At 41.6% G+C, this 12,888-nt stretch overlaps 1 protein-coding gene across 1 annotated transcript in view; it reads left to right on the top strand.

Moving 5' to 3' along the window:
• Positions 1-1,005: 1,005 nt before the first annotated feature.
• Positions 1,006-12,888, top strand: part of PDSS2 (decaprenyl diphosphate synthase subunit 2) — a 200,636-nt gene continuing 188,753 nt past the window's right edge. Inside the window, exon 1 of the mRNA XM_080938452.1 lies at positions 1,006-1,550. Coding sequence (XP_080794578.1) covers positions 1,252-1,550 — 299 coding nt within the window. The 5' untranslated portion in view covers positions 1,006-1,251. The remainder of the gene's footprint in view (positions 1,551-12,888) is intronic.

Below are 12,888 nucleotides of genomic sequence, written 5' to 3'. Positions count from 1 at the left end.
CAGTTTGCTACATGCCTAGAAAAAAAATTCCATCCAGCTCTGAAAGCATCGTCACACTGACAATTTTATTTTAGCAATGAGAATAAAGACTTTTTGGTAGCATATTACTTAATGTTGTGGTTAAGAGTTACGTATTCAAATAACCAGATTGTTATGTCGGGTATGTGGCTCCGAAATAGAGCACTAGCCTAGCATTACTGCATGAAGCCTGGCCTCTATTCCTAATATCCAAAGGAGAGGAGAAAAAGAAGTTACAAGATTCTCTGGGTTCACATTCTTGCTCAATGTGACCATAGCAACTTACAGTTTGGCTGTGTCTCATTCAGTTTTTTTCCCCCTAAAGTCTAGGGAACAGTAGTATCTTTAAAATGCAGGAAAAGATTAAGTGAGCTAACATGTGAAATGCACTCAGGCCAGTAAACTTTCAATCCAGGAGCCAAGAAACGAGAAGGCGGAGCAAGCAACGTTTCATCCCATTCTCACAGCATCCTTATGCAGAAGGGTTTTTCACAGAAATCCTGGCACTTTCACCAGGGAGCTGAGGGAAGCTGGGCTCAGCCCCACCGATCGACTAGCGTTCCAGCTTCTTCGGGAACTGTAGCGGAGACGTCGTCGCCCAGCTAGAGGGGCCGCCCTCCGGCGTCCGCGGTCCCCATAGAGGGCATAAGGCGCCACGGCCCTACGATCGCACAGCTGACTCACGACACAGACATTTATTTACATAAGCTTCGCTCTGCGCTGGACCGGGGGAAATGCTGCAGAGAGCCCTCCACCCCCCATCCCCCAAGTCTGCCTAGATCCACGGCTAGAGGGGTGCCAAAGGGCGGACACAGAAGTCCAAGGGCAGAACCTTCTATCCGTCCCCTCGCCTTCCGGTCATCGCCAAGGCCCCGCCCCCTTGGGGGGGTTCAGCTGTGCCGTAAAGAGTACACTTTGCCGCTCATTAGCCCGCCTCTAACTTTACGGCAGGCCGCATTTCGTGCCTCCAATATGGCGTCCCCCATGTAGGCACTTGTGGTTTCTACAGCAGGTGGCCAGTGTAGTTCTGAGCAGTAGCTGGGGTTACGCCAGTTTGCGCTGCAGAAGCAGCAAACTTTGTTCCTTGTTACGGCTCCAGAAAGCCACACTTCTCTGAGGGTTTGGAATCGCCGTTTCCTTTTAGTGTCTAAAAGTTTCTCCTCAGCCCTTGTTTGTTTCCTGTGTCATTTCTGGACACTTTTCTCAGGTCCCTGACCCTCTCAGACTCGAACTATGAGCCTCCGGCAGCTGCTGTTGCGCTTGTCCGGTTACCTCGGGGCTTCTGCCCCCCCAAATCGCCAGTGGTGGTGCTTCAGATCTCTCGACACCATCTCCTCGGTAGGCTCCTGGCGTGGTCGGTCCTCCAGGTCGCCAGCCCATTGGAACCAGGTGGTGTCAGAGGCAGAGAAGATCGTGGGCTATCCCGCTTCCTTCATGAGCCTCCGCTGCCTGCTAAGCGACGAGCTCAGCAACATCGCGATGCAGGTGCGGAAGCTGGTGGGGACTCAGCACCCACTGCTTACCACTGCCAGGTGAGCGAACCCCTCTCCCACTGACCCAGCGGACCTACTAGCCTTTTTTTTTTTTTTTTAAGTTATTCTGGTTCGGACACTCATGTTAACTCTGGGTCTGGCCAGTTCTTTTATCCCTTCTTTCGTTTAATCTTTGAAGACATTCTTTGGTGACCCTTTAACATTCAACTTGGCGGCTCAGCTTACTGGTTAAATGGTTTTCTTAAAAACTCGAATGTATTTTACAGTTTAGCTTAACTAAATTCGAGATTTAGTTAAGATCCAGATGTTTCATGATTTGTCAAGATATCAGAGATGTATTCTTATTTAGTCACATTCAAGAAGTGGTATTTTAAAAATGGAATAGAGCCGGGCAGTGGTGGCACACTCCTCTAATCCCAGCACTTGGGAGGCAAAGGCGGTCCGATCTCTGAGTTCAAGGCTATCCTGGTCTACAAAGCAAGTTAAATTGTTCACCTACAGAAAGATCAAGACGAGAGAGACACAGAAAAGACAGCTTTTAACAAATATCTAGGTATTGAACTATCCAGGTCAAAGGCTTTTACCACTTAATGCCAGACTAGTGTTAAACTTGCCATTAGGGTTTAAAAAAAAAAAAAAAAAAAAAAAAAAAAAAAAAACCCAGCACACTTCATGCTTTGTAGTTTATTCTAAGCACACAGAAAAGTTACTAGAATAAAAATAGTATAACGAGGATTAGGGGCGATGTCTTTGCCAGTAAAGTACTTGTTGAACAATGACCTGATTTTGATCCCCAGCAACCCTGTACAAAGGCTGGAGGTTTGTAATCCCAGCACTGAGGATATAGAAACTGGAGATCTTTGTAGCTTGCTGGACATTTAGTCCAGCTAAACCTACTAATTTGGGGCTAAACAAGAAACTCCGTCTCAAACTCAACAGTGAAAAAGAAACAAGAGTTGGACAAAAAGATGATGGGTGGGCTTATGAATGTTCAAAACCATTATCCCTAGGAGAAATGCAGATTTGCATTACTATGAGGTCTGTCACAAAGTTATGAGAAAGAATGAAATACAGACTTACAGTAGGACATCCTGGTGAAGAAACAGAAAACTAGATTTGGCATGCCAGCATGGGTATTTGGGATAACGCCAACCTGATAAAACCCAAAGTCATTCAATAGTTGATCAAACTGTTATACATATATAACCGTACAATTTTATTTGATGGAGCTGAAAAGATATCTCCGGCATTAAGTTGCCTACTGTGCAAGCTTGAGGGGCCTGAGTTTAGATCCCAAGTACCCGTAGATAAGCTGGGCCCCAAGAGTGTGTGCAAGTGGATTCCATAACCCAAGTGTTGGGGTACATTGTGGAGACAGGCTGTCTCTTTGAGCTCAATGATCAGCCAGTCTACATAATTAATGAGTTTAATGAGAGACCTTGTCTCAAAATATAAGCTGGACACTTCCACCTCTTGCCTCACACATGTATTCATGTTACAACCTGCATGTGTCCTCCCAAATACAAACACAATCTGATAAAAAAAAAAAAAAGAATATTGATATCACTGCATACAACTGAATGAGTCCCAAAGGGGTTATGCAAACAGAAGAGTTTTTATTCTTCAAAAATTAGTGGTTACCATGTGACTCAGCCATTCTTCCTCTAATTATATTTCCAAAATAATGGAAGAGTCTCAGATATTTATATATTTATGTTTCTAGTATTGTTTACAATAGGGAAGATCACATTTTCATCAGTGGGTAAATCTGTTAATGAAATGTGTATGCATACATTGGAATGTTATTCAACCTTAAAAAAATGGCATGTTAGAACAGAGATAAATCTTGAAAGTATATGGTAAATGAAATGAGCAAGTCATAAAAAACACATACAGTGTGATTCTACTTCCTCAAGCATCCCAAGTAGTCAGACTCAGAGACAAGGTGTAGAAACAAGAGTTACTTAGCTAAGTTACTTAGCTACAGACACTTCAAAATGTTCAGGGCATGTGTTTCATCAGTGTGCATTTTTAAGGCTTTTGTTTGTTTGTGTGTTTGTTTGTTTAAGACTGGGTCTCACTGTAACCCTGACTGGCCTGGACCTCTCAGTGGAATTCTACCTTGCTTTCTGAGTGCTAGGATTAAAGCCACTAAACCCAGCTTACTAACAAAAGTTTTTGTAAGAACTCAGTTTCATGCATTTATGTTATATATAATTCCATTTATGCGATGTGATTTATTATTATATTCTTATTTATTTATTTTGTTCAATTTGACACAAGCTGAAGTCATCTGGGAAAAGAACTTTAGAGAGAATTTCTATCTGTCAATAAAAAACTGATGGCCAATGAGCTGAGGCAGGAAACAGGAAGTGGGACACTGGCAGGAAGAGAGGATTCTGGGAATGGTAAGAGACAAAAGAGAGACACAGGGAGAGATGGGAGAGATGAGCTGAGAAATATGAGAGGGAGACAGACATAAGCCAGCAGATAAGCTCAGAGAGACGCTGAGGAGACAGGAAGAAGCAGCCTAGGACTGAAGGAGAGGTAACTAATCAAGAGCTAGTCAGAGCTGTAGCCTATGGCCTATACATTTAATAATAAACATTTAGTCTCAGAGTCATCATTCCAGGAACAGGACTAGGAAGGAAAAATGGATATAATATCTTTAAAGAACCTTAGTTGAAAAAATGCCCTTATCAGGTTGGCTTGAAGGCAAGACTATGACATATTTTCGTGATTACTGATTGATATGGATGGCCCAGTGCACTAGGGTGGGCCAACAGCCTGGGCAGGTGCTTTGTTGTGTGAGAAAGAAGGCGGCTGAGCAAACCATTGGGAATAGACCAGTAAGTAGCTGCTGTCCAAAGTCTCTGCATAAGCTTCTGCCTCCAGGTTCCTGCCTTGGCTTTCCTCAGTGTGATCATGACTGGGATACATAAACCAAATAAACCATTTCCTCAGTAAGTTGCTTTTGGTTAGTATTTTATCATAGTAATAGGAGACAAACTAAGACTAGCAACATTTATATCATTTTTAAGTGAAAAACTGTAGAGATGGAGAACAGATAAGTGGTTTCCAGTTAGGTGATAGTCTGGGAAGCAGGCAGGAGCAAAAACTATGAAGAGGTGTACCATTCTGATAGAAATTTAGAGTCTCGTGATGACTGTTCCATGAATCTGAACAAGGGATAAAGCTGCAAAGAACTGAATACAAGATTGAAAAACTGCTGAACTTGGGACTAGAATAATGTTGATTTGGGGGTAGGATCTTAGAATTATGATACAAGTCAAGTTTTGTCACCATCGAGTGAAGCCACGGCTAAGGTACGGAGAACTCCGTCCTATTTTTGCAGTGTATTCATTGTCTGTAATTATTTCAATATCTTAAAAAAAAAAAAAACTTAGATTCATTGTAGACATTTTCTTTTCCACTCTGGGCTTTCTACCCACCTTGATTATTCAGTTCTTGGATAAAAGACACACAACTTTTTATTATTTATAAGCCTTAAATTAATGATAAAATAAAATCTTTCAATGCCCCATTCCGTGAGTCTCCAAGGTTTTGAAGACCATCTATCTACTCAGAGCCTATTTGAACAAGCAAATGCTGCCTGTCTCCAGCTACCTATTATCTGTAAAACCCAGACTGTATATTTCTGTGATAATACAGACGAGTATCTTACTAGACCATGAGTTTGATTGACTGAATGTTAATCTGTATTATTCTAAATTATCCTGAACAGTTTATAATAGCACCTAGTAAAAGGAATGGGATTAAATCTTGGACTGAACTTCTGAACCTCTAAGCCAGCCCCAATTAAATGTTGTCTTTATAAGAGTTGCCTTGGTCATGGTGTCTGTTCACAGCAGTAAAACCCTAACTAAGACACTATCTAAGAGTAAGAAAAGTAGTCTTAAATTTTGTATCAGTATACAAAGATTTATACTAATGGAAACTTTAAACCTGTATCAATATAAAAATCTGTATCGGTGGAAGAAAATATAACCTTAATTTTGTATCAAATATAAAGATCTCTATCAATGTAAGATTATGACTATAAAATGCTTTTGTTTATGAGTAGATTTAAAAATTCATTCATATTTGTCTAATTTTTTATAATATTACTATATCTTTTTTCTTTTCAACACCCTTCCCTTTACTTAAGAAGGATAGAGAAGAGGAAAAGAAAGATATAAATCCCAGAGTCTAAGCTCCTCATCCAAAACTATAATTATTTGTAATTTATCTTTTACGATGACAATATTTCTATAATTTATAAAATAACCAAAACCATCTACCCCAATTTAAGGGATTGGGACAGCAGGCTTCTTATTGTCTCCTGCTGAATTGGGGCAAAGAGTTCCTGTTTAGGGGCCCAAAAGTAAATTGGAAAAATGGTTAAGTCAAAATAAAGCTAGCTGGCATTATTAGTTGCCCAGTGTTTGTGTGTTGAGAAAGTTCAGAGCATAACTGAAGTCCTAACTGGAACAGGCCAAAGGCTGGATGAACTGAGATAATTGGGGATTAGCAATCTTTCCTGAAGCTGTTCTGGAAGCAAGTCTCTGGAAACAGCAATCAGTTGAGGCAGGATCAGACAAGGAGCTGGAACAGCAGGTCATTTCAGCATCTTTCAGGGTGAATCTTGTCAGGGCTGCCCTCCTGGTGTTCGTTCTCTAGTATATAAATCTTACAACCCCATGTTTAGTTCTATAAATATATTTGTATGGAATGTACAATGTACATGCATGAGTTAAGGATGATTTTTTTTTTTGTTCCTTGTTTGAGCAGATGAAAGACAACTGTCTTTTTTATAAGTTAGTTTGATTAATAACCAAATTGTAATAAATCTTCATTCATGCCACATGAAAGGATGGCTTGATGAATTTTAAGGATTCTGTTGCTAACCATATTCATTGGCTATGTATAGCTGAAGTTCTGGCTAGAGACATTTTTATGTCTCAGCCAGTTTTAGGTTTGTTCCCATGTAGAAAGATCACCAAGCTATGTTACCTGTCCTGTTTGGTCTTCTTCATTTTTCCTTCCTGACTGTAGCCAAGATCTTCAGGGGGTCTTCCTTTATCAAATCTGATTCTTATTACTTTGGGAGGATTATAAAGCCCCCCCCTTTTTTCTTTCCTGTTAACACAAATACAGAGCCCCTCTCCCAAAATATGCCCTTGGTCTAGAAACCTGAAGTCATCTAAGGTACGGACTGGTTCAGTTTTGCAGCCTCTTTTTTACTTAGGTCTGTTCTACTTTGACCTCTTTCATAGAGAGTTTGTAATACAGTTATAACTACTGAACTTATAACCGCCTTCATCTTGATAATTGAGATAATTAGTATTATTTATCAAGATACTTTCATATAGAGCTGCTTCAACTGTGGCAAGCTACCTACTGGGCAAGAAATGTCATAACTATCTACAGACAAAATGCTGTCCAAAAATGACAAATGGATGAATGACAGTTTCCTGCTAAGCGTTGCCAAGACAGGATAAGCTAGTCCTTCATAATTCCTGCTTCACCTAGGGTCTGTCGGATGCTGTGGGCCATACAGCTGCAGATAGGTGCTCCAGTGTCACCTAGGGTCTGTCGGATGCTGTGGGCCATACAGCTGCAGATAGATGCTCCAGTGTTATAAGGCATGTTGGGGACTGTCAAGCAGTAAGCTATCTCTGTGATTTCTATGACTTTTGGAGTTATAGCTGCATTCCTGTGCTTCCTGCATACCTAAATATTTATTCCTTCTCAAGTCTCTGATGCTGTTGAAGATTCAATGGTTATAGTTTCACAATTAAGCTTAAGTGGTTTAGCATTAAGGAAGGTGTTCTAGACTTTAAAAAGATGGGTTTTGGATATAAAGCAAAACTTCAAAGATAATTGAGGTGCAGAATTGTAAACTCAATAAGTTAGGACAGATGATAAAATGTTTTATTTAAATTTGCTAAATAAAGTAGACTAGATGTTATAAATGTATATCTTATAATTTTGAATTGTTAAAATTGTATTCAATTTATATCCGAAAGGAAAGGAGCCTTTTATTGGATTGAAAAGGGGAATTGTTGAGGTTTAGTCTTCTGCTGTGTAATGTCTGCTGTCTAAGTGCGGGCCCCAAGACCTGGTTGTCCCAGAGATCAAGAGAGTCTGCATGTAGATATTTATTTCTGATTGGTGAATAAAGATGCTGACAGCTAATAACTGGGCACAAGAGACATAGGCAGGTTTTAGGGTTCCTGGGCCTGGGGGTCTGGGTGAGAACCAGGAAGGAGACAAGGTGAGGAGGAAGATAAAGTCTCCATGGGTTAGGACTAAAGAAACTTTGGCCCTGAGGGCTGGCCAATTGGACTGAAGAGCAGCCCAGATGAAACATAGTAATAAGTCGGGGTTATCAATGGGAAATAGATTTTAATAGCATAGACTGTAGATACCTGCCCAGCTCTAGTGCTGATGAAGGTTTATTGTAAATATGAAGGCTGTGTGTGTGTCTTTTATCCAGGAACTAAATAGTCAAAGGTGGGGTAGAAACCCCTGATTAGGATTAAAAATGTCTCCTATACATCACTTAAAATCAAGGCATAGTGTGGACTGGAGAAGACTAGGAGGGAAAGGAAGAGAAGGGGAGAGAGGAAAAGGCTTGGGAGATGGATGACTTGTGTCTCTATCAGTTCTGAAAGCACACAGCATGTGACCCCAGGCAGCTCATTTCATAAGTTAAGTAAGGGGTTTCCCAAGGTGATTTCCAATCCGTATGGCTAACTCTATAAACTGTCTGGAAAGTTCTGCTGGACCTGGATTTGGCTTGTAAGAAAGCCCTTCTCAGTGAAAACCATGTGTTTTTCAGACTCATAACCTCACCTTAATGGGTGTGAGATTTTCAGCTTTTATTAGTCCCAGTGAATGTGAATATTCACTCTGTTGCAAAAATATTAGTGTTTGAATACAGGATCAGTTTAGTTCTTGCTTGAATGTAGCGTTAAAAGCAGTTTTCTAAAATCAGAAAAGAGTCATATTCCAAAAGAAACTTGTTTCAGGGCAGTGGTGGTTTGAATAAAAATGGCCTCCATAGGCTCAGATATTTGAATACTTAATCACAGGATTAGGTCTGGCCTTGTTGGAGTAGGTGTGACATTGTTGGAGGAAGCCTGTCCCTGGAAGTAGACTTGGACGTTTCAAAGCCCATGCAGGCCCAGTCTCTGTCTTCCTCTCTGTCTCTTGTCTGTCTGTCTCTTTCTCTCCCTGCAGATCAGGATGTAGCTCTAAAAGCTACTGCTCCATTGTCATGAATGCTGCCATGCTCCCCACAATGGTGAACATAGACTAAACCTCTGAAACTGTGGCAAACCCCAATTAAATGTTTTACTTTATAAGACTTGCCTTGGTCATGGTATCTCTTTACAGTGGTAGAACAGTGACTAAGACAAGGGGGCTTTGGATGAGGGCCTGTGGACCTGTCCAAGCTGGACAGTGGTCTGTGGGAATGCCCAGGTGGACTGTTGGTGTGGAAGAAACTAAATGTAGTCACAGTGAGTTGGTCTCTCCCTTCCTGCCAGCACAACTGTGCCCTCTGGTTTTGTTGCTGCCTGTCTAATTCAATTCAGTACTCATGTGTGCATGATACATATTTTAATCATTTATATTTCTTTGTCAATCATTCATATTTAAGTATTTTTAGCTTTAGTAAGATTACCTAGTATACTACTGCACTAGTTAGTTTTTATTGTCAATTTGGCAGGAGCTGGAGTCACTGGGACAGAGGGAACCTCAGTTGAAGAATTGCCTTGGTCAGATTGGCCTGTGGTCATGCACTGATTGATGATCCATGTGGGAGAGCTCAGCATACCGGACAACTCGGTCCCACAGACCTGGGCCGTATAACCAAGTTAGCAGAGCCTGGTGTGCCTTTAATCTCAGCACTCAGGAGGTAGATCTCTGTGAGTCAGAGTGAGTTCCAGGACAGCCAGGGCTACATAGTGAGACTCAAGAAATAAACAAACAAGAAGAAACTGGAAGAGATCCAGCCTGTAAGCAAGCCAGTATATAGCACTCCCCCATAGTCTCTGCTTTAGTTTCTGCCTCAACTTCCTTTAGCAATTAACCTGGAAGTAAAAACGGAAATAAACCTGGTTATTCTCAAGTTGTTTTTGGTCATGGTCTTTATCACAGTGGGAGAAAAAAAAAACAAACTAGAGTAACTGTCTGCTCTAGACAGATACTAGAGATTGAATGCTTCTGATATCTCACAGGCGGTTCTTGGTCATCTCAAAAAGTGTTAATGCAGCTGACTTTGAGATGTGTGGCCTTATTTTCTTCATTTTTTTGGACAGATTGGGCTCTTAGGGCTAAACTTTTTTTTTTTTTTTTTTTTTTTTTTTAGGATTAAAATTTGTTTAAATACTTTGTGGTTTTGCTTTTGCCTCCAAATGCTCTCTAATTTAGATTCAGTTAGGTGGGATTCATTAGTAGTCAATTATAGGAGATAAAGTATGGCTTTAGTCTCTTCTCTTAGGGGGCGTTGAGTGCTTAGAAGAGACAACGAGGCCCACTCCAGTTACTCGGCTATCTAGAGAGACTGTTAGGCTTGTTTGTTTGTTTGTTTTTAAGATGTTGGAATTCATCAGCGTTCTTCCAGTTTGTTATTAGAAATGTAACTTTAGTCGTCCATGTTTATGAAAGGCCCTTTCTAGTTTCAGTTCTGTAATTACGGACTAAAAACCTGTATTTCTTACAAAGAACTTTTTCTTGGATGACTAGGAGAAAATTATAAATTTTAATTCTTCCCACAAATATTTGAGGTATTCCAGGCATGGGGTGTAAAAGATGAATAAGACACAGTTGTCTTCCAGGAACTCAGGAGACAGTGCAGTGAGCAGGCGCTCTGGGCTCAGGCTGGCCTCGCATTCCGGTCCTTTTGCTCCCCGAGCCTTAGCCTCCCCCTCTGTAAGTAATGACAAGTGGTACTTAAGTCAGTGTTACTACAGATCACACAACAGATCTCCACACGGTAGCCTTTGTCATTACTATTAGAAATCTGTTCTAGCGAGAACATAAGCCCGGCTTCAGAGTGCCTTGAGAGAAGAGTAGCATGCCCCACAGACAGACAAGGAGAAATGTCTGTCCCAGGACTTGGAAGGTTCTGAAGGTAACGTGGCCTCTAAGCTGACCTATGTTGGATGAGGAGGAAATGGCTAAAGCGGGATAATAGAGACATGAGAACTGCAGAAGAGGCCAGAGCGTGTGCTGCGGCCATAATGGAGTAAGTGATGGCAGACTTGCTCCTTTCCTGTCACTAACCAGAAACCAGGCAGAGCATAGACAACAACTGCATTGTTAGACTTTACCAGTCAAGGCCCAGGAGCCGATGCTGTGGTGGAAGCCTGCTATCTCAGAGAGGCAGAGAAAGCACCCAGCTGGCCTTTCTCCGCAGCTGACGGCCCCAAGCACTCTTTCTCCATGATGTTTCGAAAACCCCTCCAACTAACCGTTCCTCCCTTCTACTTCCCGTGCGTCTCTCTGTCTTCCTGACTTCCTCTCGCTCTGCGTTCTTCCTCCATTCGTTCCCTGTCACCGGTCCTTGCTCCACCTCTTGACCTATGGTTGACTTTATTTGATCCTGTTTTAAATAACAGAAAGCCCTTGCATTAAAGGCGCATACTAGAGCCAAGACACACAACTAGAAACAGGTTTTCTCAGTAAAAAAGACAATCTTGGGGTTCAGAGTATGACCAAATATCCTGCAACACTGTCTTTCATTTTTTATTGCATAGGACTCTTGTTTGTAGCTTCTTCCAGGGTTTCTGTTGCTATTATAAACATCATGACCAAAAGCAATGTGAGGAGGAACGGGCTTATTTCCCTTTATAGCTTACAGTCCGTCATGAAGGGAAGTCAGGGCAGGACCTAAATCACAAGTCATGAGGAGTACTTACTGGCTTGCTCCTTACAGCTTGCTGATCTGGATTGCTTACTGTGTGGCCAGTTTTGAAATCATAGAAATCTTCCTGAAAGGTGTGTGCCACCACCCTGGCTCAGCTTGCTCGCTTATATGACTTAGGACCACCTGTCCAGGCAAAACACTGTCCATAGTGGCCTGGGCTTTTCAACATAATGATCAATCAAGAAAATGTTCCCCAGACTTGCTACAGGGAATGTGACGGAAGAATTTTCCCAGTTGAGGTAGTTCTCAGATTGACAGAAAACCACTTGGGACAGGCTTGGCACTGCAGATATAAGCAGCTTGTTTACATATATGCTGTATATGAGGAGGGAGACTGTCTCTAGTTTTTGGCTACTTTTAATGAAGCCTCTGTGAACCAAATAAAGATGATTTAAGAGATAAAGGGTTGGGACCAGATTTTGAGATGATTTTTTTTTTTTAATTGCCTTAAGAAGATCTGATCTTCACCCACTGCCAGTAAGAGATCTATGAGCAGCTGAGCCTTGTAAGAGCTGGCTTTGGCAGAGATAGAGACATGAGCTGTAGAAAAGACATGCTGGGTGCAGGAACACCTGGAAGAAGCCTGCTGTAGTTTATTTATTTCTTCTTTAGCTGCTAGCTAAATATGTCCCCTAATGGCCATGTTCTGTGCTTATCACAGAGATTATAAAACCCACCAGATATTGTTAGTCCCTTTGGCCTACTCCTCAATAAGACTTCTAGTTAAATCAGAGACATATAAAGCTAACAGTGCAATATGATGCTACATGTGTGTTATGGTTACCGTGTTTAAAAATTAAATGCTTTTTAATTTAAAAAAGAAGAGTGGTTTCGGGGTCAGAGGTATTGAATTGGGAAGTCACATTTATTCTTGAGTACTGACATCGAGATGTTCTTGGGGACTTAAGAATGGGGTGGGGTGTGAGTGTAGGCAGCAGCTGTGAATTACGAGGGAACAATGGGTTCCAAGTACTTCTGTGAAGTGGGGCTTAGAGAACTGGACTGGAGAACCCGTCTGAAGGGAGCTGAGTACCTGGATCTTGAGGCAGCAAGTTGTTTGCATGGGGAATGTTTGGAGAGCACAGAAAGAAGGGTTTGAGGCATGAATCGATGTCTAAAATGCAGCTACAAGTGGCTGGTGTACTGCTAAGGAGGGTGGACAGAGCTAGAGTTGGAAGTCCTCAGTCCAGGTAAGATTGAAAGCCACAGAATTTCTCAAGGATAGCATTTAGAGCTTTGTCAGCATAGTTTACAAGCAATGAAACTGGTTTGGGATTACTTGAGCTACAAGGAGCCAGAAAGGCCTTAGAGCCTCTCACAGGATGGAGATGTGGCAGGGAAGTCCGGCTGTGGTAGTTCTGTCTCTACTGGACTGCATTGTGTCAAACTTTGACTCTGGCTGCATTTAATCTTTGGATGGATCCTCTAGCTTTGGAGTCC

Source organism: Micromys minutus (genome assembly GCF_963924665.1).
Source record: "Micromys minutus genome assembly, chromosome: 25".
NCBI lineage: Eukaryota > Metazoa > Chordata > Mammalia > Rodentia > Muridae > Micromys > Micromys minutus.
The sequence above is the reverse complement of the archived record's forward strand: the minus strand, read 5'-3'. Positions and strand labels throughout refer to the sequence as shown.